We start from the raw sequence: 27,083 nt of genomic DNA, 5'->3' as shown, positions 1-27,083 counted from the left end.
GGACAAAAAGTTTGCCCACCCCTGCTCTAAGTGAATTAGGCATTTTTGAAAATTGTATCCAAGAGCATCATGGGCATCCATGCCTAAAAAAAGAAACTATGACCACAAAACACAATATACATACTGGAAAATGATTAGCTGGGCTTCATTCGTGGGCAGAAAAGACTGTACTGGGATGATATTTAACTTGTTGGCACAGCCAAACATTTTCCACTTACTACAAGTTCTCTGCAGTCCACATAAAGCCTACTCTTTTAGACCCAAATCCATGATCTTGCTGTTAGCATTAAATAGGCGCTGTCTCTGGAGACCAAGCAGAGAGGCTGTATTTGAAAACACCTGTGAAATATTATTAAAACTGAAAAAAATAGCTCTCAGACATTATGGGAGTTACACATTTCTATGCAATTTTTCAGGTTACTTTTTATAGACTCTTTTCCAGGGGCATTTTTGGGAATGGTGAAAGTGGTATGTTGATCTGAGGGTTTTTTTGTTTGTTGGTTGGTTTTGGGGGGTTGATTTAGATCTCTTTCTTCAATGTGGCTAAGAAAGGCTTTTTCCAAACTGCACTGCAAATAAAATTACTGTGTGGCTTAACCATCAGTGTCCATGTGCAAGACCACACATCATTGCAATGTACTCAGTATAACTCAGTCCCTAAAATCCTTATGTAACTGTGAAATGGGTATTGCTTTACAAAGTAACCTAGGAGTGCTGGAATAATTTTTGTAGTGGAGATGTCATAGTTTCTAGTGAGAGAGCCATAGAACCAAATTGTAAACCCTGTATCTAATGGAAACCACTTCAAGCCAGTGGGTAGGGCAGCACCTCTTGTTTCAGCACCTATGAAGTAACCTATCTGGACTTGTTGACAATTCCGTTTCAATGGAACGTAGAGAAATGACAAACAAGGAGGTCACGGGGGCACTGAAATTATTCAAGAAGAGGAAACAAATCTGCCCACTTCAATAAGTTTGGCTCTGTGACTCTGCTCTCACAAATTATCCAATTTCCTATAACGAGAGCCCACTGTTGTTCATTTTAGGCAGAGTCCCAGACTGAGCAAATATCATCCTAACACTCTTCTGAGAAAACTAAATGAATCTTGCAATCCAAGGAAAGGGCTTGAGAAAAAACCCTAGCAATGATTTCTTGAATGAGCAGATTTCAACAGGAGAAGGGAATTACCCCGTGTTTGTGCCGAAGAGTACAAACACCACTTAGCATATAAATGACACCAATGAGTTTATTTCTTTATTACTTTCATATTTTGCATTTCAATTAAGAAAATTGTGTCAAGCAATAAAGCTTCAAAGGCTGCCCATTCATTATCCTGAGGGTAAAAACATGCACCTTTAATATGAGTGGTACTTAAGGTAGATTCAAAACACACAACTCCATTACCATTCATAACCCACTTTTGATAACTCTACAGGAAAGAAAGAAATGGAACAGCTAGTAGAGGCAAGAGCTGAGCTTTTTACAGCAAGAAAACTCAGGATCACCTATACACTGGAAAGGGATTAAATCATTTTAGCACTGGGCAGGATGCCTGAAACTATAGCTTGTGATATAGTCTAAAATGTTTTCTGATTGGCCAATAAACTAAAAGATAATATCAGAAAAAGAAAGTAATAGACTGTCCTATTTTTGTGCGAGGTTTTATATATTATCAAGCAGCTGATGAATGCAAATTGTGGTCAAGAATATTTCTGCTCTCAAAGGAAAACCACACTGTACAGTATAAATGACATTCAACCACTGCTGTACATCTAATTACAGAGAAGAATAAATGCTTGACAAATGCTTTAAAAGCATCTTAAACAGCAACAGAAAGAACAGCAATCAATCAGGTAGCCACAGGTTTAACAGCCTAATGACTAGGGCTGGGTAAATAATTTGTAACAACTACTTTTGCCCTTTCAGAAGAGACCACACCTCTCTTGAATTTGTTAACCAAAGATTCAGCAAATAATTCATGGTGTGTAGCTTGGTACATGAGCCATCCATTGAGTGTGTTCAATACTTAAAAGCTGAGCTGGTTACATTGGACACACATCCCCAGACTAGATAAGCACAGGTTAGAGTCACGTTTCCACTGAGGATGCTCCTGGTTAGAACTTGTTAAAACCAGAAAAAAAATCATAGAAATATCATTTTCCCCACATTGCGAGGCAGTAATAATTTCTATTCAGATCTGAGGAAACCTAAATATGAGGACTGCTGAATATGAATATCTGAACCTGAATATCGACCATTAACCCATTCCTGTTTCTTAACAGAATCCTATCCAGACCTTCTTAATCAAAAAGCTGCATGATGCAGATTCTGGGAAAGTAAAGTGTGTGCGGGTAGGGGAAAAAAGGCAGAGAAGAGGGGGAGGAATTGAAAGTACCTAGCTGGACCTGTTTAGTAATGAAGAAGGATCTTCTCCCACTCAGGAAAATAAAGAGTTACAGATGCAGAAACACAGTAGGATTTTGTTATTTAAACCAAGTCACTGGAGACTTGCAGGAAATCTTTTTTTTTTTTTTTAATACTGGTTTTGGAACAAGATCCTGTTCTTTGAACAATTCATCAACAACAGTCCATTCTTGAGCAGGAATTGTCCTTGTTATGCTGCCAAGGTCCATTTCTGCTCAGGTTACCAGCTGCTTAAGTGCTGAAAGCACAAACATGGCTGTCGCTTGCACACACCAAACTTCTTTAAAAATGATTCTCTGTTTAATGTTCAGGAACAAATCGTTGGCTTTGGATGGTCTCTGTCATTTTTTTCTCTCTCTCACCCTGCTAGAATTCCAAGCTTCCCACCTAGAAAACCAAAAGAGGAATCTTTAGAGCAGCAAGCACCACACACATATAGAAAACCCATGGACAGGGACTAAGAGTGCAGGGCAGAATCCAGCTGACCTTGCTTTGGCCATTCTGAATTACCACAGGCAAGTCACTCTAATTCTCCGGGCCCCATCTGTAACAGTAGCTCATTTTGACTGGATCCTCTCCTGCACTCTTGGTGTGCTGCTTGTCATCTGTGCTCAGCAGGAACTGTATCTTGCATGTTTCACAATGCCAATCACGCAGGAGCCTTGAGCCCGATGGAGGCCTCTGGGTGCTATCACAATACAAATAATAAATAATTCATGCGCATAAACTCTCTGCTTTGCTAATAGCAGCTGGGCCTGATTTCCAGAGGTGCTAAGCAGTGCTTAATTTGTAATGAATTAGGTGCTGGGACTCAGCCCTGGCAAGCCTTGGCACAAATTAAGCACTGGGGCTGAGTGCCCAGTACAACCAGTTAGGGCAATGGAGCTAGCAGTGCTCTGTACCTCTGAAAACCAGCCCCTTTTTGCATAGGTCCGCAAATAAAATTATTCCTACCAAGCAAGATGACTAGATGAGATGAGAAGCGTGCTTAGGGATGATCTCGATCACATTAGCATGCTTCCTCTTACTCCCCTGGCAGCTGGGGATTTATCACACTTTCCTGACAGCATCTGCCAGACAGAACCTTAAACCATTAGCCAAAAACCAAGTTAGCATTCAGTGAATAAAGTATTTTTGCTGATATAGGACATAGCTCTACTTGAGAATGCACCCCAGGCTCTCCACAGCCATGCAGGGGCATATGGGGCAGCCAGAGACAAAACACCCACCTGCCATCTCCTTGCATTTCGGCTGCAGACACTTGTGGGGGTAGGGAAGGGAGCAAGGGCTGTGCATTCAAAACTCCCTCTAATTGCCACTGCAATTTAGCAAAACATGAGTGAAGCCTTGGCTGTGCCTCTCAACCAGCAAGCCAGCACAGCTGAGCCAGCACAGGGAAGGGCGATAATGGTCTGCCATTGCTCAGAAAGAGCAGCAGATCAACCCCAGGAGCAAGAGAAAGGCAGGTAAGGAAAGTGCTTCTGTGCCCAGCCTGTATGTTCTTTAAAGCTCACAGGGCCTGATAAATTCTGCCCATTATAAAGGGGGCACATGGGGAGAAGTCCTTGCTGTATGATTTTCACAGTGTGAATGTGTGATCCCTGCCATCTTGGCAAACACTGGGGATTGAATGTTTGCACCTCCAGAGCTAAAACAATGAGTCTTTGCAGCTTGAACTCAAGAGCCAATGTTCTGTGGCTGGGAGCTGTACAGACATGTCCTCTGTGGATCAAGTAAGCGGGGAGAGCATAACACATTGACAAGTGATGTGGGTTACAATGCACTAGAAAACCCTTGCTTGCCTATCTATTGGAGTAGAGTGAACATGGCTATAAACAGTATTTAGAGTTTTTCCCACATGATGGACATTAATTGAGATGTATAGTTTTCCTGTCTTGTTTACTCTGTTTCAATCAAAGATAAATAAGCAACACTTATACAGAAGGAAGCGTATGATTCGGAATGGAACCGGACCCACTGTGGATTTCAGCCTGCCCAAGAAGCAAACTGGTCTTTCACTGCACAAAAGATGCTGCAACCAGATCCCAGCCCTCACTATAAACACTGAGGCTGGATTCCAACGAAAACTCAAGACCAGTCCTGCCAGTGGCATAGGACAGAGTCTGGAAGGATGACCTGGCACTGAAACTGGCCAAAGTGATCCCCTGTGTGCAGGGTCTCAGGTGACAGAATACCAGGCTCAGTGGTCAAAGGATGCACCTGTACCTCACACTTTCAATAATGAGCTACCACAAGGGTCTGTTCTTGGACACTTTTCAATGTACACACTAGCGATATGCCTGAAATGATAGTGCAAAAGTTTGCATATGCTAATGATTTGGCACTCGCAACTCAGACCCGTAGCTTTCGGGAGTTTGAAGTGACCCTCACATCTCACCTTAAGATCATGGAGGAGTGCTTCCAAAAGACCAAATCCAAGCAAATCGGAAGCCTCTATTTTCCATCCTGACAATAGAATTGCACAAAACACTGTCAAGTTTTGTGGTGAAACTGTGCGTTATGACCGAAAGATAACATATCTCGGTGTCATTCCTGACCGCACACTGACCTTTCATGACCACCTCAAGAAAGCGGCCTCTAAAGAGAAGACTCTCATCAACATTATTCAAAAGGTTGCAGGAACAAGCTGGGTCATCAACTGACCTGGTGCTACAAAGTTTGGCCTTGGCTCTGGTGTACTCCATTGCATAGTACTATGTACTGGTGTGGACAAGAAGCCTTTATACCCAACTGGTGGCTAGGCAGCTGAATCAGACCATGCAAATCATCAGAGGAACTTTAAAATCAACACCTCTACTGTGGTTTTCTCGATTAGCAAACTTCAAACCTCCAGCTATCATTGAGATAAAGCCACAGCACAAGACCTTAAACGCACCGAAGGCTACTCAGAATTTCCCATTCAGCAGGGTACAGATATCATACCTTATCAATGCTTGAAATTGCAAAAACCGCTATGGACCACACGTCACCACCTCATGTCTCTGAATTCAGCCAGTGAATGGCTGAGTATCTGGACCTCATCTACTGTTCCAAAATAGCATATTATTACTGACCCAACACAGGTGCTCTGCCCTCCTTTTGGACCACACTGAGTTGGAAGGGACCTCAGGAGGTCATCTAGTCCAATCCCTTGCTCAAAGCAGGACTAACCTCAGCTAAATAATCACAGCCAGGGCTTTGTCAAGCCACAGCTTAAAAACCTCTAAAGGTGGAGATTCCACCACCTCTCTAGGTAACCCATTCCAGTGCTTCACCACCCCCCGAATGAAAAACTTTTTCCTAATGTCCAACCTAGACCTCCCCCACTGCAACTTGAGACCATTGCTCCTTATTCTGTCATGTGCCACCATTGAGAACAGCCTAGCTCCACCCTCCCTGGAACCTCCTTTCAGGTAGTTAATGGCTGCTATCAAACCCCCCCTCATTCTTCTCTTCTGCAGACTAAACAAGCCTAGTTCCCTCAGCCTCTCCTCATAAGTCTTGTGCTCCAGCCCCCTAATCATTTTTTTTGCCCTCCGCTAGACTCTCTCCAATTTGTCCAATTTTTGTAGTAGGGGGCCCAAAACTGGACACAATACTCCAAATGCGACCTCACCAATGCCGAACAGAGGGGAATAATCACTTCCTGCGATCTGCTGGCAATGCTCCTACTAATGCAGCCCAATATGCTATTAGCCTTCTTGGCAACCAGGGCACACTGCTAACAGTCCAGCTTCTTATCCACTGTTACCCCCAGGTCTTTTCTGCAGAACTGCTGCCTAGCTCATCGGTCCCCAGTTGTATCCAAACAAACCATGGAAGATGAGGCTACTCGATGCACAAGTGGAAGATCAAAGATCCCCCTTCATGCAACTGTAGTGAGAACATCCAAACTATCGACACATCATAATGCAGTGTTCCAAATATGGATTCAAAGGTGAATTGGATGATATCCACAGCATTACAGAGGAGGCCTTGAAATGGCTGATGGATCTACAGCTGCATCTATACAATGTTGTTCTGCAAATGCCATACATGAGAAAGAGAGAACTATGCAAACTGGGAGTGAATGATGAGCATAGGTATTTATTCACGTAGTGCCATATACGTGCATTATACTAAATCTTATGCTGCAGGCTTACGGTAACTATCACTTACACATTCTACATTGCACAAGTGTTCTGGTGCATTAATGGGGAGCTACCTTCTTCTGAAACAACATACACGGGCCACTACTAGAAGCATGAGACTTAGTTAGATAGACAAATGGTCTGACAATCCCTTGGCTGTGGCTGGTGCCAGCGGATTATCAGTTATCTGTACTACAGCAGCAGAGAAGGCTTACTGTATAGATCTTACAGAGAAAGAGACATTCTCTGCCCTGAAAACCTTACATTCCAAATAGACAAAACAGACAAAGCGTGGGAAAGGGAAGTAGCCTCATTTTACAGATGAGGAACTGAGGCACACAGATTAAATGACTTGCCAGAAATCACACAGAAAATCTGTGGCATAGCCAAGAATCAAATCCATGTCTTCTGTGTCCCAGGCCAGCATCTTAATCACAAGACTAAGTTTTATCTTACTAGAAGTAATGATATCTGATTAGTGTCTGAAATGGTGATTATTATTAGTCTATGTACTCTAATTAACCATTGCAGGTTCAAACTGAGACAACATACCGTGCAGTAAAACAGGAACACCACCCCCTCAAATGGCAAGAAGATAAAGAAGAAAAAAGGAACCAAAGCCTGTTCAATCATTGCACAACTGTGCAGAAAATAAGTATAAGAAATCTATAGCAACTCCCAGAACTGCATTTACCAGCAGGTGATTTAAAGTTTTACTGAGAAAGTTCAGGTCTCAGTTGCTGAATAAAAGCTCAGTTTTGGCTGAATGTATTTTAATTTTATTGATAGCTCTGCAAAGCTGCTGAAATCTCCATAGGTACCAATACATCACTATAGTATAGATCTGAGCAAAACAGACCAGTTTCTCCTAATAAACTGCAAGATGAACAGTCTTTCCCATATTAACTGATATGCACATTATACACATATACGTAAAAATACAGAATCCCAATTTTATGAGACTTTTAGCTTAACCCAAAACTCATTAAAGCCAATAGGAATCAGTTTCCCTCAGCCTATAAGCACATATTCCCCCAATATTACAACAGTTTTGTGTGTCTCACAAACACATTATAAACATTATTTTACTGTATATGTCTATGCCCATATGGCAGTGAGATCAATTTGATAAATTGCATTAACCATAAACTTGTGATAATATCACCTACATTCTCCTCACTAATTCACATTCACTGGGACCACTGCTAATTTTCAAACCTCTAAGAAACTTCCAAACACTGACACACAGGCTTTGCAGATATATACCGAAAACAACCGGCTCCCCAAATGAAGGACTTTCTTCCCGCCCCCTAAATTAGGGATTTACCTACCATGCCTTACTAGAAGAATTCTGCCTCTTTCCCAGACCTGCTTCCCAAGCAAATTTACAATACCCTGACTCCCAGGACCAGCAGTAATGAGATATGCGCCACAGACACGTTTGAGATCCAAAACGTTGTGACCCATCCAGGCCTGAAAAGAGAATTTTATCTCACTGGCTAGGAGAGGTATGTATCCAACACTCCAAAGGCAATTGCTTCCAGCCCTGGAAGATTGTGAGATATTGGCCCTAAAATAGTGACTTTATGCAGAGAAAAGCTTTTCAGTGGTTAAGCTTATTAGTTCTAACTTCCCTTTCCCTGAGAGCCCTGTCCCCAGCTGGACTCATGGTGTCTGGGATTCACGCTCATACTGGCAACGCACCCTCGGTCCTTTCATCCATCTTTGCCTCCCTGGAGACTGAGTTTGGCTCAGTTTTCCAGCCGATCTGAACAGGTACTTCTTACTTGTCTCTTCTTTCATCCCTCGCTCCCACACAGTTTTCCTTTGCCCTTGTAAAAATGCCTTCCCTGTGTCTGAATACATCCTGTGTAAAGTTTGAAATGCTGCACTAGACTATCCCAGGGCCTGTCAAGCAGGGTCAGAATACACAGCAGCGCTCCAGCCAATTTGAACAGGAGCCTGGGTATCTTAGAAGTCTGAGGTACCAAACTCAGATACGCTCTTAGCTAACAGAAAATGCCACCAGCTCCTGAATATTAGGCATTTTGTTTGATGACATATAGCTAGTCACAAGACATGAGTTAGTCAGAAGTAATCTTTCAGAGGGGTGGGTCTAGTTATGTTTAAGGAAAGGCCTGGTGCAGGAAGCTGCGCATGGATTTCAGTAACACTTTCTAGCAGACTCAGATTTTATTCATTGCTTCTACATTACTGGTGCTTTGGTCAGGCTTCATTTCTCTCCTTGCTAGGAGCAGGAGTGTTGGATTATTTAACAAGTGAAGAGTTTTATATGACCCCAGCCTTCCCTCCTCTCCCCCATTAAAAAAAAATATCAAACATTAGCCTCTAACTATGGTGTACTGAAAACTGTTAAAAGCTATTCCTTTAAGTGTGTAGCCTGCATGCAGGCTAAGGCATACACAGGGAAATGTGCAATCTGGGTCTTGAACAGTCAGTCTCCAAACAGCCAGCCGAGAGCAAGACGTATCGAGATGGGCCTCTCTGCCTTAGGGAGCAGCCTGCTTGTCTCTCTATGGTTTCGGCTCTTGTGCAGTAGGGATTCTGGATTGTACGAAATAAAGTAGCGTTACATTGCAACCTTCCAGAAAGCGTATTTTACGTTTTTGTCTAATTTCTGTCCACGTGCCGTGAACAGAACACTGACAAATGGCACTGAAATGGTGTGTGTTCGGTGGCATCGCTCCATTTTCACACAGGCAACCTGCAAGCCCTCAGCTGGCATGGAAACATTTTTACATTTGTATTGTTTTGTATTTGCATTGCCTGGTTACAGAGAAGGAACATTTCAGGTGCTGGAGCATAGTCACAACGAATGGTCCCTGCAGTTATCAAACTTCCATCGCTTCAGCGTTTGATCACTCACTAGAGCTTTCTGTTATCAACTCCTCTGCTCTGAACATGGCCACTAAAGGCCCAAATACTAGCCTTGAACTTTGTATAATTACAGCAATAAAGATCAAAACCCCTCAGATCATCAGGCTCCCCACCTCCCATGCCACTCCATCCAACCTTAAATAAACCAGCATCCCACCAATCACAGCAGGACAAAAGAGCATTGTTCTCATAACAAGTAAGCTGGCAATAAGAGAAATGTTAATTAGCATCCTGGGGGGAAGGGGGAGATGGGGGGATCTCTCTCCACAGAGAACTCTGCTGACTTCACTAAGAGGCAGATTTCTCCCAGTTAGACAGAATATCCAACTCTAACAGAAAAAGCCAAATGAGTTGAGTCCACTGCTGCTTTCTGCAGCATCCCATTGCCAATGCTTCTCTTTAGTGAATTTCTAGAGTCTTGGGTGAAAGAAACAAGTGTCTCTGGTTCCATGTCACTGTGTGTGTGTGTGTCTGTCTACAATACTTTCTCTTCCTCTTGGTCAGCTTCTCTATTTCTCTCTTCTGACATATTTGGAGACACTTCACGGTCTGACTACAAGACTGGGAGCCAGGAGCTTCCACGTTCTAACCCTACATCTACCACTGATTCCTATTGTGACACTTTGAGCAAGTCGTGTCACCTCTGTGCCTCAGTTTCCCCATCTGTAAAATGGGGATAACAGTGGGGATAAAGTGGGAGAGGGATGTTAATACTTGGAAGTACTTGAATAATAATGTCTTATAATCTTTCCTTTCCTCTCTCCCTCCCTCATTTTGCTATGGTTAGACACTAAATTGCATAAATTAAGTGCCAGCCCAAATCCTTCCCAAAACGTGATATGAACCTTCCAAGGTTCGCAAGTTTAGATAAAGCTTATACCATTCTCAGTTTTATACAGATACACTTTTCTGGTGGCTAGCCAGAATTGGCCGCATATGTGGTAAAATAATGCAAGAACAGCATTTCAGTTCGCATTTCCAACCTGAATAGAAGTGGAAAACACTGCAAGTCTTATGGGAAAGTGCCAGATGACTTCTACCAACTCAAGAGGTCGGGGTGGGCAGTCAGATACCAAGACATTTATCTGAATCTAAAAGAATTGCTGTACCCTCTGAAGTTCAACCCTAATTAATTTGTACATACTCCCATGGTGTTTTTCTCTCTCTGTTATGGCTCTCAGCTGCCATATCAGTGCCTGATCCAGAGACCACTGAAGTCAGTCAAACAGGCTTTTAATGCTTGTTTTTATTCTCTCCACATGACTGCTACGGAACAGTGGAGGAAATGGGCCCACTGCAGAATATGAGACCTCAACATCTGCTCCCCAACTCTTCACGATTTCAGATCCAAACAGACTCAGGTGCATCTCAGCTAAAACACTTCCAACCGTGCTGCTGATACCCCATCACATCCCACTCCTTTGTAATTCCCACACCACACCACACCACTGAATTAGTCTATTGATACTATGCCTCAGAGGTATCCAAGCAACTGACATTTGATGGGGAAAACCGATATCCATAAGACAACAGTTCAGAAGTTTCCACAAATTTGATTTCAGCAGAAGGCACTGAATCAACAGTGTTAGGTGGGCAACCAAATTCTTCACTTTTTCAAAAATACATACTCCCCCCCACCCGAGAATACAGTGCTCCACCATAACAATGAAGATCTGTCAGTTTGTTAAATCACATGAAATCCAACTGCGTTGGCTTCTCTATTTTCACAGCCACCTGACAGGCTATGATGAAGTTATGGACTATCTGCGGAAAATGTAAAGTGCCTCTGAGAAGAGATACCATATTTTTTTAATTTAATACTGCCTTCAAGTTCCATTTTCTTTAATGTTTGCCACTGGAGACAAGGACTTATTTAGAAAAGAAAAAAAGAATAAAAGCAATTAAAATAACAACCCTAAGCCTAACTGGGTGATTATAAATGCTGGTACAATAGAATGTTAATTCCATTTTCCTGGCTTCTTTTGAATGGACATGTGCATCCCATCTGAAAAGTTGTGCTCCAATAAACAGATCAGCTCCCCAGAGGATTGTTCTCTTAGTCTACGAAAAATGCATGACATAGCAAAAAAAGGATTTTAAAAAAATCTCTCTCCAGTACTAAATAAGGCTGCTCAATATCCATTTCTACATTTCCCCTCCTTCCCCTTCTTACAAAAACATATAGGCACTCTACTTTCTCTTCTTTACAAGTTGATTCAATGTTGTTTTTGCTTGACTAGTGAAAGATAAGTAGTGTAATCAAGTCGTTAGAGCAGAGGGGCAGTGATTGGGACTTCTGGATTGTATTCCTCGCTCTGCCCTCTCTCATGTAACCTTGGGCAAGTCTTAATCTATTCGAACTGCCTCTGAACCATATGAACACCATTACTTTCTCTTCCAGGAGCGTGTGAAGTAACTAAAACATATAGAGATCGAATGAAAATTGCTACATACCATAAATAAAAAGTGGTACTACAGCCAAGAGGAGCATTACATGGAGCTTGGTCAGGATTCATCAGAAAGTAACACACTGTACTCATACCACTCAAGTCATAGAATCATAGAATGTTAGCATTGGAAGGGACCCTCAGGAGGTCATTAGTCAAAGCAGGACTAACCTCAGCTAAATCATCCCAGCCAGGGCTTTGCCAAGCTGGGCATTAAAAACCCCCAAGGATGGAGATTCCACCACCTCCCTTGGTAACCCATTGCAGTGCTTCACCACCCTCTTAGTGAAAAACTTTTTCCTAATATCCAACCTAGACCTCCCCCACTGCAACTTGAGACCATTGCTTCTTGTTCTGTCATCTACTCCCATTGAGAACAGCCTAGCTCCATCCTTCCTGGAACCCTCTTTCAGGTAGTTAAAAGCTGCTATCAAATCCCCCCTCATTCTTCTCTTTTACAGACTAAACAAACCTAGTTTCCTCAGTCTCTCCTCATAAGTCTTGTGCACCAGCCCCTCGCATGCACTCCTCCCACTATATGAAAACCATTGGTAATGATGATATATTAGTGTCAGACACTGCACAGATCTATGGCTTGAACAAACTGGCTGCTTAGGAAAGCCAGGGATTGACAGCACTGGTTAGTGCCAAATAGACTACATGATGGACTTGTGTAAGCTTCCTCTTCACAATGTTCTTTCCTCAGTGCTTACACAAATAGTAACTCAATAATGGCAACAGAAGTTGTGCACGCGTGCTAAATAGCCCATAGTGCTGCCCAAAGGCACCTACATCCTGACTTTCCACAGTTATTCCATTCCTGGACGTCCTTAGGTGGAGACTGACAAATTTGCTGTAACAGGTGGTTGTGAACAAATGGACACTGGTCAGCCTGGGTTGGCCAACTCTTTCTTAAAGTGAGCCCAGATGTCCAGAGGTGAAAACTAACACATTAACTCACTACACTCAGGCTACATACACACTACAGCTTACATCGGTGTAAGTTATGCCGTTCAAGCTAAGCCATCTCCCTGAGCGACACAAGTTTTACTGACCTAAGCACTGGGATGGACAGCGTTATGTCGGCAGGAGAGCTTCTCCCACAGAGCTTTACCACCACTTACGAAGGCTGAAGTAATTAAGTCAACAGGAGAGCTCTCTACCGTCGGCTTTAGAGCATCTGCACTAGCAGCGTTGCAGCTGCGCCACTGTAAGCTCAGTAGTGTAGTTAGTGTAGCCTAACTCATCCCTGGAAGGACTTTTTAAAAGTTTTAAAAACACAGAAGGAGACAGCTGACATTTCTGTGAGGGAGGAAAACATCTATTTAGATACAGTCTGGTTTGTACCAGCAATGGCACCACTTCAGTGTCCTAATTCACTGATTCTTTTAGAATAGGAAATAGCAAGGGGCAAGGAGTTTTATGTCTTTTTAAGAAAGCCTGCTACTTATAATAGTGCTGACACATTCTACCTACCTCATGTCAGGCACAACCCTGCATCTACTGAAGTCAGTGGCAAACATCCCTTTAGCTTCAACAGTGCAGCATTAAACCCCAAGGCCCAGATTCAGCAAAACATTTAAACATGTATGTAATTACTGAAGTCAATGGTACACCTGTGCTTAAAGTTAAGCATGTGATTAAGTGCGATGCTGGATCAGGGACTCAGTACCGTTCTTAGAGCATCTGAGCATCAGTCTATGGGAGTGGGTTCCAATACCACAGACCTGAACATGTGTCCAGAACTTGAAACAAACCCGAAATAAATTGTTTTGGAGGTTCGAAAAAACTTTGTTTTGAGCAATCTTGAGCCTTCTGCATGGGACTAGAAGCAGAAATGCTGAAATTCCACACAGCCCTGGCTCTTTTCATGAGATCTTCAGATGAGCTTTGCGGGCCAAACTTGAGAAGATTTGGATAAACAGGTTGGTGAAGGCCTACTAAAAATGTTGCCTCCCTCTCTCTTGTAGCAGTGAATTCCACAGGTTGATTATGAATTTTGTATTCAAGTATTTTGTTTTAGCAGTTTTGAGGGTCTTACTTTTAACATTCATTGGATATTCATTTGTGTTATGAGAATCTAGAAACTTGTATGTCCCCCATCATAACCATCTGAACATTGGAATCACCTTCTCTGTACCATTATTTTAGGAGCCCTCTTATTTGTCCTTTTTCTAAAACACTGGCCTTATATTTTCACTGTCCCTCAGACAGAAGTCTTTCCATGCATCTAATTAGAGTTTTCTTTGTCATAAAACTCAGGAGCTCATGACTACAACCCTATATTCAAACTATTCCATTATGTGGCTTCTAGACAGATTTTAAAAATAAGCTAATTATGTGACCTGATCCCATGCCCAATGAAAATATTCCCATTGCCTTCAAGGGACACCAAGTCAGGTTTTATCATTTTGAAAGTTAAATAGGAAGTACATTTAAAATTCTGAGATAGTTACTCACTTGTTTTTTAAGTGAATAAACTAAGGCTTTGTCTACACTAGCACTTTTGTTGGTCAAGGGTGTGAAAAAAACACCCCCTGACCAACATAAATTTCACAAACAAAAGTACCGGTGTGGACAGCGCAATGTCAGCAGCATACCCTCTCCCACTGACATAGCTACCACCACTCATTGGGAGTGGTTTAATTATGCCAGTCGGAGAGCTCTCTCCCATCAGCATAAAGCAGCTACACGGGAGACCTTACAGCGGTGCAGCTGCAGTGGTGACACTGTAAGGTCTGTGGTACAGACATAGCCTAAGTATGTTTCTCTTTTACTTGCCCTTTTTTGTGTTGCCCTTTTAAAACAAACATTGTGAAGAGGAACTTGGTTTAAAAAAAACCCTCTGTTGGGAACCTGAGTCAATTATTTAGCAATATTACACTCCTGTGTTTAGTGGGATTTCAGATTCCCTAATTTCAGCAAAGATCCCAGTTCTCTAATTGCCCTCACTGATATTCAAAACAAACCGGTGTTACCATTATGTGGATCTGTTTCTGAAGGATATCAACAAATGCAATATGATGTTTATATTTAGCAAAGAGAAGGTCCGAGGGGGAATAACACCACAAACGAGACATGAAAGTTATTTCCTATGGCAATGCAAATGAGCCACTGTGATCACTGATTAAATTTAAAGGTTCACATCATTTTCACCTACAACAGACTCTGACATACCACAAATGAGGGGCATTTTGAACATCACACAAAGAGTTTCACAGGAACCCTTCACCTAATTAGTTCATCTGAAATAAGATAAAAAACCAAAAGACAATTCAGTCTCTGAGATCTATTGATGTGCAAAAAAATTACTGTCAACAGAAAGAGCCCTATGGAACAGTGTCATCGGACTTCAGAAAACGATGCTCTTTAGTGCTGCTTAAAAAGTAGGAAATACTGGCAGACTTCTGCTTTACAAAGTATACTTCAGACTCTGTTTAAAAGATCCTGCACAAGTGACCAGATTAAGCACGCACGTTAGATGCTGATTGGATACAGATGTAACACTTTCAGATATTTGGGTCATGTTGCAAAGTATAGAGAACAAGCCTCATTAATGTTCCAAGGCTATTTTTGGATATTTCATTTGAGTTAAACACACAAAGCCTCCCCCTGATGACAAGAACACATTATGCTGGGGAATTGTTATCCTTTAAAAATAACTTTCCAAGCTGTAGCATGTTCTAGCAGGCTACCCATAGGCTGTAGCACAGACTTTGCCCTTGGTCATTAAGTACTCATCTTCCCCCCTGAATTGTGATCTTCCTCTCAACTTTTCCTCAGGTTAACCATCATCTTCCAAATGACCCTTTGTTGTCTAAAGGAAATAAAGAAACCGAACTAGATGTTCCTTTCATCTAATTGACTAAGTCAGTTCCCCTGTGCCTATAAGAACTTTGGAATTGGAATCAACATTTGATCATTTGGCTGGTAACAGCAATTATTAATATTCAGCAAGAACATAATTTTCTTAATCTAGAGCTACTTTGGCTATAAAGTAATCTAAGTCACAAAATCTTTAGAGTTGCACACTAAGCGAACATTGTGGGGGAGTATGAGAAAAACACACAGATAAAATGAATTATCAAAATAGCTTTGAAAATAAATTAACTTATCTTTTCAACCAGCAATTAATTTTAATTCAAATTGCCTTTAGAATGATAAAGTTAATATGCCCCATATTCCTATATAAAAGAAAATGCACAATATCCCTCTGATATTTCAGTCTTTGCTTTTTACTGTATAGAGCAATTCCCCTGTAAGAAAAAAACTCTGGTAAATATTAGTAATTCCATGTTTGACATTAAACTAATTCAAAACCAAAAATTTCAGAACATACTGGACATCAGAGAGAATGTAAGAAGCAGGGACAAAGGAGTAATACTTGTTTGAATGGTGATAAAGAGAGAGGGAATATTATTAATCATATTTAGCATTGTCCCCAACACAAAGGCTACCAGCAAGGTGTTAGATGATTGAACACTATGCTGAACAGCGATATCCCAGTAGGCCAGAGAATTTTTTATTTTGCAAGATTTAAAAAGCATGAGATACTAAAATTCCCTCCTGAAGTAACAGAAAATTCACCCTGGAGTGCCAGCTGTAGTCATCAGGGTTTCCTCAGTCTTTTTCTGTCAGTCTGGGTAGGGCCCTGCTCTCATGGGTGTATGAAAGTCAGGCATCCATGATAATTCTTCCAGGTCTGTCAACAGCCTATAACACTGTTGATTTGCCTACAAATCCTAGCTAAGTTAAATGTGTTATCTAAGTGGTTTTTGTTCTGCCCCCATCTCCGGGGTGGTTTTTGGGTTTTGTTTGTTTGTGATGATATAGCTGCCCCCAAGAGATCTCATGTGAGTTCCACAGGATTCTCTTAATTCTTCCTGTCCAATGGGCATGTATGGGGCTTTGATGTCATCACCCCACAGACAATAGCTGATGTTCATTTTCATAAAATCTAGAGGACACAATGTCTTTACTTTTGTTAGTGCCTAGCTGAGACCAGGATTTGAGTAAGACCAAGGTGTAATCAAAACAAGACAGGTATCAGGAGAAAAGATCATGATGGCAGAGAGCGGGGTGGCTCCTGTCCCCATTGCTGAGTGATTTCAAGGCCTTATATCTAAGCAGCTTGCAGTTTTACACTACCTCTAGGTTTCCCAACTGATCTCAGATGACATGAAAAGTTTAAAAGCCCTTTCCCTGGTCAGGTGACCATTTTCCTCAGCTCTGAACCGTGCCATCATCGTACACACTTTTGTGATTCCTAATCTGGATTATTATATGACCTACATGAGGTGACACTGGAAGGCCACTTGGAAGTTAGATCTGGTGCAAAACAGACTATCACTGGAGGAACAACTAGTGCAGGGTGAAGGGAGGCTAACTCAGGTTAGAGGGATTAATTTTCAGTTCCTTATATTCTCCATGGCAGTGGAGATCAGCTGGAGCATTTGAACTAACAAACTACAGATTTAGACATCTAGGAGCTGGTGACAAGGCACTCTCAGTGCAGAGCATCTAACACAAATGCATTTTCCTTTGTAGTCTGACAAAGTCTTTTGACCTTTGGGGCAAAATGCAGACTACAGCTGGGGAGAAAATTTTCAGCTGAAACTTTATTTCACCAAAAAAAAATGCAGATTCAGGTTGACCAAATCTTTTAGCAACTTCTTGGCAAAAAACCTCAATGAATTGTTTCAATCGAAACAAAAATGTTTTCAGTTTTTGTTTTTAACATATTCAAATGTTTTGTGCTTTCAATTCCAAAGGTCTGTTTTGAAATTTACCTCAATTTTATTCAAAAAATTAAAAGAATTTTAAAAAGCTTGAGAACCGTCCACACAACTCTAGAGCAGACATCATAATTGCTTTTGCTTGAAGGAAGCATGGCACAAGTGAGTTAGGTTTTGGGGACGGGACAAAGTTTCTGCCACTTAAAAAAAGAGTTCTCTCTCTCAGATTTGGTAGATTTATCTTGATTGTTAAAAAATTAATAAATGTATGCCTCCAGACGGTAAGATTTAACTTGGAACTATAACCAAAATCAGAAGTTTTTGCTTCAGCCAAGAACACTAGATGTTAAATCAATATGGCATTCTGCAAGTATCTCAATGACTAGATCAAGCAGGTTTATATATATATATACACACACACACACACACATATATATATAATATATATATATATTTTTTTTTTGCTGAACATTTTATACATTTTTTTAATTAAATTCTGATGTTGCACACACTAGGAGTTCAAGAGCTGCTAACAAACCACCACTAACAATGAAGGAATCTGACCCCTGGGTAGTCAGGTGTTCAGATTAAACTGTTCTTCAAAACTTGAAAAAAAAAAAAGTTATAGAAATTATCATGGGTTATAGAAAATATTTCACATCCTCAGCTGAGGAACAAAAAAGAAACTGTTTCAAATTAACCCCTTTCTAATGTAAAGCTCACCAGATTAGTGTGGGTAAGAACAGTAAAAGACTTGACAACCCATTATAACTCAAAGCTAGTTACAACACATGTAGCAGCTGGGGGACTGTGCTAGAATCCAGACATCACAACTTGCACAGCACATTGTTATATGACATGTTTTCCATGCTCACTACTGCATAACATTCAGAACGGTTGCCCATCTTTATTTCCTTTTAGTTTAGAATTAAAAAGTGCACATATACAGTCACTGAATGGGTTGCCAATTATTTAAAGTCACAAAATCAAAATGCAAGCCAATCAAGCTCACCACTTCCCTCAAGCAGCAACCCATAACCAGATACTAAACTCCATACAGCAGTCTGGACTTTAGTCCCCTTGCTTTTCTGCAAAGGCCAAATTAAATTAACAGGCATTGTGCAACGCCATAAAATTTAGTAAAAGGGATTATTTCAGACGAGGTAAAAGAGCATTCCTGAGTCCCAAAACCTTTATGGTATACCCCCTACCAGGTACCGCCTCGCTGTTTTATTGAGAGATAATCTAGAGTCAGCATCTCTGTTATTATGGCAAAGTAATATCAATCTGATTTTGTGCGACAGTCCAAATTTTGAATGCCCTGTTCTTTTTATTCCCATGACTTTCACACTATCCTCCACATTATTATTTTAATCCTTTATAAGATGTATTACTACCCTACAAGACAATCCTAGAAGAGCCATTCAAGGTATTTTGGTATTTCTACTTTCTTTAGATTGTAACAGGTGCACACAAAGAATATTAATCAAATTTTTTCAAACTGCAGAAAACAAAGCGTGGATTCAGTCTGAGTTCTGCAGAAAAAGGTTCCAGTCAATTCTTACCATTTCTTAACCAGTTTATCCAGCCCTCCTAATTAATGAAATGACACTATTTTTATGGTATAAAATTAAGAGTTTGATCCTACAAGCCTTCCAACCACAGAACTTCCACTAGCTTGTGTTTGCAGTTAGCTCATGTCAAGAACTGGAGTTCACTCTCTACAAGTAAAAGTTGCAGACATACGTTGGTAATAATGCTGTGTCTATTTAAAAAGAAAACTTAGAAGAGATTGATTACTCAATCTCAGTAGTTATTTTAGCAGTAAGATCCACAATATTCCATTGGCAAATTGTACAACAAGGAACACAGATCTCCCTCTGGTCTTCTTGCATTTCTCATCCTGAAGTGATTTATTGGGTCACACAATTATGCAAAACATTAGAGTAACCTTATTACAAGAAGTCACTAAATGGTTTTGCTTGCAAACAAGTATTCAATATGCAAGACTGATTCTAAGATTTATGTTTGATATTTAGGCACCAGCATAGTTTATTAGGAATACAGACATTAAGAGGGCATGACTGTGTAGCATTACATTAAAAAGTTCCACCACCATATTAAAAAGCTGCTGACAGGATGAACAGAGAATGCATCCTACTAAAGTATATCATTAAAAACATACTAATATACACATCAAAGTGCTTACAAAATGTTAGCTGTAGTGGTCTTTTGACATGGATTCATTCTGAAACAGAGTATCACAAAAGAAACTCCTGGCACCAAAAAGTTAACTATTCTCTCTCCTACATAGCTTAATATAGTAATATATTATATTTCAGTTTCTAGAACCTGGGTCTGCCTCCACAATATCTGATTTAATACAGAATTAATTAACCAGACGATTATTTTTAAAGCATCACCATAAGCCCTTTTACTTTAAATGGATTTCTTTTTCATCTCAATTTGGACAGGCTTGTTATCCCTAGAGGAATAAAGTTACATTGGAATATGACTCAAAGCAGGGTTTCCTTTTAATTTTTTTAGAGCATAAAACCTGTCTTTTGAAGACTGACTCCTCTTGGAAATAAAGAAAACTCAAAGGATAAATCCTTTAGTGTTCCATTGCCTTGTGCAGTGCTCTTGCTGGCAATGTCACACCAAAAAAGACAAGGAGTTGAGCACTGGTGTATTAATATGATGTATTAACCCAAGCTGATGCCTGTGCCAGATGCCTGTCATCAGAAAGTTCATAAACACTTCAAATTCCACCCAAGGAGAATGCAGTAGGAGTGTGTTACTGGACAGATGTCAACAACAGTCCGAAAGCTCTGAAATTACATATTCTGGGAAGAACACAAGAGGCAAATGAGTTTGCGATGTTAATTTGATAGTACAGCAGAGCCTATGAAAATTTGACTCTGAAAAGAGACTTTGCATTTTGTGGACCATAGAAACAGTGGATAAGAAATATGTTGAGCTCAAATGGCCAAAGCAGTGTCTTCAGTGCTTTCTGGGCTTCACTGAAAGACAGCCACCTCTGGGACAGAGCATGGCAGCTATTCAATAGTACACAACACACTACTTTAGTACAGAAAGTGAAGAATACAATAATCAACTGAAACCAAAGGGGGAAATGAGGTAGGCAGAATGCAAACAGCTAAATTAGAATTTAGCCATCAGGATCACCAACACAATTCATGCTAAAAAATGCATAGGACCTTTAAAGACTACATGTGCCTTTAATGACCACATGCCTAGATTTCCTAAAGTGAAAGCTTTTCAAACAAATAAGGTTTGAGCCTGAAAACATTAAGCTCATAACACGAGTAACTTTACTTGCATGAGCACTTCCCAGAGATGTCAATGGAGCTATGCTGCAATTACACAGACGGGGTCTGAACTCCACTGCACCAATTTTCTTAGTTTCTCCATTGGTGAAAGGGGGTTATTAATACACACTCACCTACTTCATAGGGTCAGTGCATGGATTAAATATATAATTTTAATCTGACTTGGTTGCAGGATCCAAATGCTGCCAATGAAAAATCCTAACCCTGAATTCAATCTATAGCTCAATATCGGTCCAGATGCAATTTCAAACCTGGTATCAAATCCAAGTGAAATAGCTTGCCACCAACTTTTCTGATGAGACTGCTGCCTCTCTCCAAGCCTCCTTGCACAATTCTACCTTTTATTTTCAAGGATACAGAAACTCACTAGTGATTCAAACAGAAGTAATCAAAAACTGGAACCTGAAGTCCCCTTAAATGCAGCATCTGTGGCCTGATCAGAATTCAGCTAGTTTTCTATAATGCATCTCCTCCTGATTGCCTCCTGGCAGTCATGAAATTCAAAGTTCACCTAAGAAAAGGCAGGAATATTTCCAGATTCAGCCAACCATTAGCATCCTTGAGAACCTGCACACACAGGAGGCCTATGTGACTCTGCTCAACTTTACCTTCTTTTACACAGGAATGCACTCCTTTATAAACAGACAATATTATAGGCCAAGATTTTCAAAAACAGGAGCCTAAAATTAAACTCTTAACTCCACATTTAAGCATCTTCCTGATTGCGGGAGTGCTGAGATACAGTAGCTCTAACTGAGAGGCTTTAAGTGGGAATCAGATAGTGGTATGGCCCAGGCTGGCCCTCTGCACTGGTGTGAATTTCACTCTGAGTAAAGGGGTTTCTTTCAGTGATGTAGGATTTTTTTTTTTTTTTTTTTTTTTTTTTTTAAGTGCTGGAGATATCAGTGCTGGGGCTTTAGGATCATAATTTGGAATGGGATTAACCATACTGTGATGAAACAGATACAGTTAAAGTGAAAGTGATATGGCGAGATTTTGTGCAGAAAAGATAAGATTACAATGATGCCATCCGTTACGTGTACAACAACTAGATCCCACAATAACAGGTGCATTAGAAACACATGGATATATCAGGACAGCTAGATTAGATAGCCCTAGCGAAGCTTGTAGAAGCAATGGAAAATCAAAAGGTTATCTGATTGTCGCTATTATTCAAAACAGATAATTTCAGAGACCTTAATAGACAGACTGTGCTTAAGGAAGCGTTGAATTTATACCAGGAGTACAAGGAGCCCTAATAGTCCTCACCATGGGAGGTCAAATCCAGAAGAAATGGAGCCCTTCTAGGCCAGCAGAGGAATTCCACCACAATACACTTCGCACATGTTTAGCTCTTTTAAGCATCAAAACTTTAATAATTGCACATCAAGAGTCCTAAAAAGCTACGTCAGCAGCAAAGAATTGACAAAGATTCAGATGCTTACTTGGTGTTGTCCAAGTCAATGGTATGAAAGAGTTTTTCAAGTTCTTCCTCATTAAGAGTCCCATCGGAAAAAAAAGCCTGGAACTCCTCCAAGGACAACTTCCCATCATCTGAAACAGCAAGATATCAGGTGTTAAGAACAAAAGATTAACAGCGGGACAGCACAACCAAATGAAATACAAAGTCATGATCTGTTTAAAAATATGAGGGGGGGGGGGTGAATTCTTAGAATTTCTGAGTATCTGACCTGTAAAGTATCAACACATTCACCAAGACAGAGTTTCCTTGGTACATGGCTGTTTTTGGAACAAAGGCTTTCAAATGGGTTGCATCTAAGACAGCAAGGCCAAATGCATTACAAAGGCTGAGAAGGAGGTTGCCAAAGGCAGTCACACATTTAGTGGTTATGGTGCTGGTTGGCATGTACAAATGCCAAAGCTACCGAGTTAAAAGGAAACTTATGATGGACAGCGGTGGAGATAAGCTTGAATGCCAATGCCATATAAAATGTGGAAAACCTTCTAATAGCATTATAAAGGAGGAGTTCTATTTGAGGAAAATGTTTCCGGTTCACTAGTTTATATGCTTCAGACTCATTCTCCCAACACATTACAGAAACAAAAGTCAAAAGATTCAAATATTTGACAAATCACTTGAAACCACTTCAGAGAACAGACTTCAACACAATTTTTATTTCATGTTTGAAAGAGTTTAGTTATAGCTATTCTCTCATTTTCACAATATGGAACTTGAAATCAGACTGTGGCAATAGCCATTAAAGAAAGGTCATTCTTGTAGGCTTTCCCAACCAAGCCAGAACCAGGGAGCACCAGAAACATATCAAGCATGTTCTCGAGTTATCCAGAATGACGCATAGAACAAACAGGCTGGGATCGATACATCTGACAAAATAGCAATATTATTATTGGTTCAGGTTTTCAGCTGCATTGAGAGGGCTGTATAAATATGTGCAGTTGTAAATCTCATCCACTATTATTATTTATCTGGCACCAAAATATGAGGCAGGCTGCAAACAAGTTCATGTGCTAAATCCCTGGGTTGAGGAGTTTAAAATCTCAGGCCCCAATCCTGCAGCACAGGTGGGCCTTCTCATCCTGCAGGGAGCACAGCATAGCTTGCTGGATCTGGGCCTACAATTTAAATTGTGGCATTTGGCAGCTGTCCCAAGAAAGGAATGATGTGAAGCTGCAATTCCCCAGGGGTTAGAAGGACTGTGCAGGTTTCACCACCCTTTAGAAAATAATTAGGTTTTTAATTCCCTCTGTACAATAAGATTAAGAAAAAAGAAACCTGCAAAGTTCCTTCTGAAATGGAATGGCACAAGAGTTCAGGGACCCTTTTGTCTGCTGCATGTTTAAATAATGCAGGATATTCAGAGTTTACATGGTGCCTAGAAAAGCCTCAGGAGTGTAATTAACAAAGTACTTACTGTACACAGCACTTGCACTCACCTTCTCCAACCTGCTACATACTGTAGCTTATAGTTCAGGCCATGGATGCAAAATAGCAGTGCACTTTAGTTCTCTTGAGTTGCCAACTGTTTGCGCACACAGCGCCTGTGTCATCTTAATGTGAAACATTAACTTTCATCTGCTGGGCCTTACACATAGGCATCTGCTATGTTGATCATCTGTTTGTAAATCTACAGATCAAGTGAAGGAGTTATAATATAGAAAGGTATAAAATCCCCCCTTGACATTGTCTTCAAACATGGATACTGATTTTTGGGCATCCAACTAGACGTCCTTTGGACCTAATTTTCAGAAGTACTGAAGTATCCTCAATTCCAGTTAGCCCAATGGCAGCTGCAGGTGATCACCACTTCTGGAAATCAGGCCTCAGGTCTCAAGCTGGGGATCCAGAAACTTACACACCCAAAATCAGTGGCCATTTATGAAAATTTGGCTGAGTTGTACATTTGTGTGTGAGAGCCCTCTGCACTGATGTGTGCTGGGTTAAGCATAAGGGAGGAGACTGAGCATCTGCCAGCTTTATTAATTGACTGAAAAAAAGTGTCAGATGCTGTCATGGCCCTAAACATTGCATCTTATCATAGTGTTACTATAATATTATGGATTACTGCTGTAAAATCATGCTCTACCCATTTAAAAGGCTGGGTGGGAAGAGAGACAGACGTGTAGTCACGTAAGGAACAAAAAGTTGTAAAACAGCTCCCTGACATAACAAAGGTACAAGCCTCGCTACGAAACAGAGTCTCCCTCACTAAGCACAGTGATTCCAGTTCCCAAGTTTCTGAAGCATCTTCCAATCTGCAGCTGGAAGCCAAACACTGAGGGGCTGGGGAAAGTTCCTGTGCAAAATGGTCTACAGTGAAGAAAGAAAAGAAACACAGTAGCTTTAAGGGATAACAGTGTTTTACTTATTCTATTAAAGTTCCCTGTTCAGTGCTAGGAGACAGCAACTAATAATTTAACATTGCTGTACACTGGTGCCTTGCGTGGAGGAGTTACTGCAATTTATACACCATTTAAAAGCTCTTCCTTGCATAGCCCTAGATTTATGGACTGGAAGCATTGCCTAGGCTGAGCTACGAGAATGTATCATTTATTATTTAATCAAATCAATTAAAAACCATGTTGTTTCTCTTTCAGGAAATGATGCTGGAGGATAAAGTTAGCTGACTCGCCACATCCACAGGTGAACACTCTCTGGCTTGAAACAAAGTGTGCTGCTCCTGAACGACATATCTGGGCTTCAAAGCAGTAATGCAGTTTTCATGGGCTGACGCAATGAATTTAGAGCAGTGATTAATTTGGCATAAAGTGTCTATTTTATTGGTGATTATAAAAACATGGTGACAAGAGAAGGAAAGTAAAATCCATATTGGGGTAAGCATTTATATGTTGTAGGGCTCTCGGGAGAATGGCTGCAGTTCATGGGCCAAATGCTGAATTCCCAATTTAGTTTTTACCCTATCCTTACCCAAAACATTCATTCATTATTTCAATGGGAGTGTTGCCCAAGTAATGACTAAGGCCTTCTAGATTTGGCCCAAAATTAATTTAGACTTTAACCATTTTTTGCTGACACATGCTGAGCTGTAGTTGTTCTATTGCCATTCTGTAAAGATCAGCAGAACAGAGGCGTACTGTAGATATCTGGAACGCTCAGCGGCAGTTAGCAGACTTATTTAGGTTTTGATATTTTCATTGTCAAGAATGATAGTCTCAGTGGAAAAGGATTTTGTACAACTTTAGCAAATGAATCATCACTGAAAACTAAAGTGTCCATGTTTCAAAGACGGGCCATTTAAATCAACACTCCTCTTCTTGGAGCATCAGACTTGATCAATGACCCATCTTATGTGGTATCCTGTCTCCAACTCTGCCCAGCGCTGTATATTTCATAGGAAGATTAAAATTATCCATAATGCCCCTACTTATGTAATGCTGTACTCAAGATAGAAGGGATCATTTCTTCTTGACCCCAGTTGGTGATTAATTTATACCCTGAAGCAAAGAGATAAATAACGCTTTTATCCTAGCAAGTATAAACTGCAAAGGCTGTTCTTATATATAATATCTAGTTTTTAAAAACTTACTAGATGGCAGTTTGCCTCAATAATATTCTGTTGGACAAAGGTAAAGTAGAATCACCTTCCCATTAGAGCAATTTTAAGCAGCATTAGTGGGAAAGAAGTAGTGTAAAACTGCGTTCACGTTATTTGGACCCATTAGTATCATTTAGAGTTTATTTTCAATCAGCACACACAAAAAGCTATTTCTAGGCAATCTTACTTAAAAGCAGTTTGATTTTTTTTCAGTCAGTTTATGTTTTCCAAAGGAGGAGAATGTCTCATTTCACTTTTACTCCATTTTTTAAGTGACAAACTACTTTTTCCCCTCTGAAACCTAAGTGTCTAAAATCTAAGTGGAGCCATACTGATTTCCTGATACCAGTTCCCAAGTTTCTGAAGCATTTGGCTAGGAACACCGAAGTAGGTAGCAATTTTGCTATTGTAGTACATAGCACTTCAAATTCTCTGTTACATCTGCTGGGTTATTTAAAGAGCTGCCTACCTGGATGCATGAATATGTTTAGGAGGTAATCTGAGAGAAGGAGAAAATAAGAAATGGCTTAGAACAGCAGCAACTGCAAGTGACATTTTTATAATCACCTATCATAATGTAAGCATCCCCAAGTATTACTGACATGCTAAAGATATGCTTGCTGCTGTACAAAACAGGTATAGGGATGACCCTAAGGATCCTAGGACAGGACACAGCAAGGGAAGGGGAAGCTGAGAGTTATTTACTTTAAACTTTTTGCTATTAGTGGACCTCATGGAAGAAGTGGGTCTTTAGGACAGATTTGAACAAGGAGAGGGCAAAAAGCGTGTAACTAAACATTTAAAATCCTCACTCACCACCAAATAATTACAACACAAATCAGTCTAAAGCCCATGAAAAGAGGTCATTATTTAATGCAAACTTGAACACACATCCATAAATATGCAAGAAAAAAGTGCTCCAGAGTAACCAAAAACAACCCCAAAACCTGGAGCTATACATCTACAATTGTAAAACAACCTTAGGTCGTATATTGATAGAGCACAGTGGACAAGGCTGTCTGGAGGGAGTGAGGAGCTCAGAGATAAGAGAAAGCAAGAC

General features: G+C 40.6%; 1 protein-coding gene across 1 annotated transcript in view; it reads right to left on the bottom strand.

The window, feature by feature from the left end:
• NECAB2 (N-terminal EF-hand calcium binding protein 2) overlaps positions 1 to 27,083 on the bottom strand; it is a 274,581-nt gene that overhangs the window by 173,316 nt on the left and 74,182 nt on the right. Inside the window, exon 3 of the mRNA XM_067551854.1 lies at positions 22,433 to 22,541. Coding sequence (XP_067407955.1) covers positions 22,433 to 22,541 — 109 coding nt within the window. The remainder of the gene's footprint in view (positions 1 to 22,432; positions 22,542 to 27,083) is intronic.

This window comes from Emydura macquarii, unplaced genomic scaffold (assembly GCF_026122565.2).
Source record: "Emydura macquarii macquarii isolate MOO-44397 ecotype Brisbane River unplaced genomic scaffold, CSIRO-AGI_Emac_v2 contig_295, whole genome shotgun sequence".
Lineage (NCBI taxonomy): Eukaryota > Metazoa > Chordata > Testudines > Chelidae > Emydura > Emydura macquarii.
Note: the sequence above shows the minus strand (reverse complement) of the source record. Positions and strands in the feature narration are given on the sequence as shown.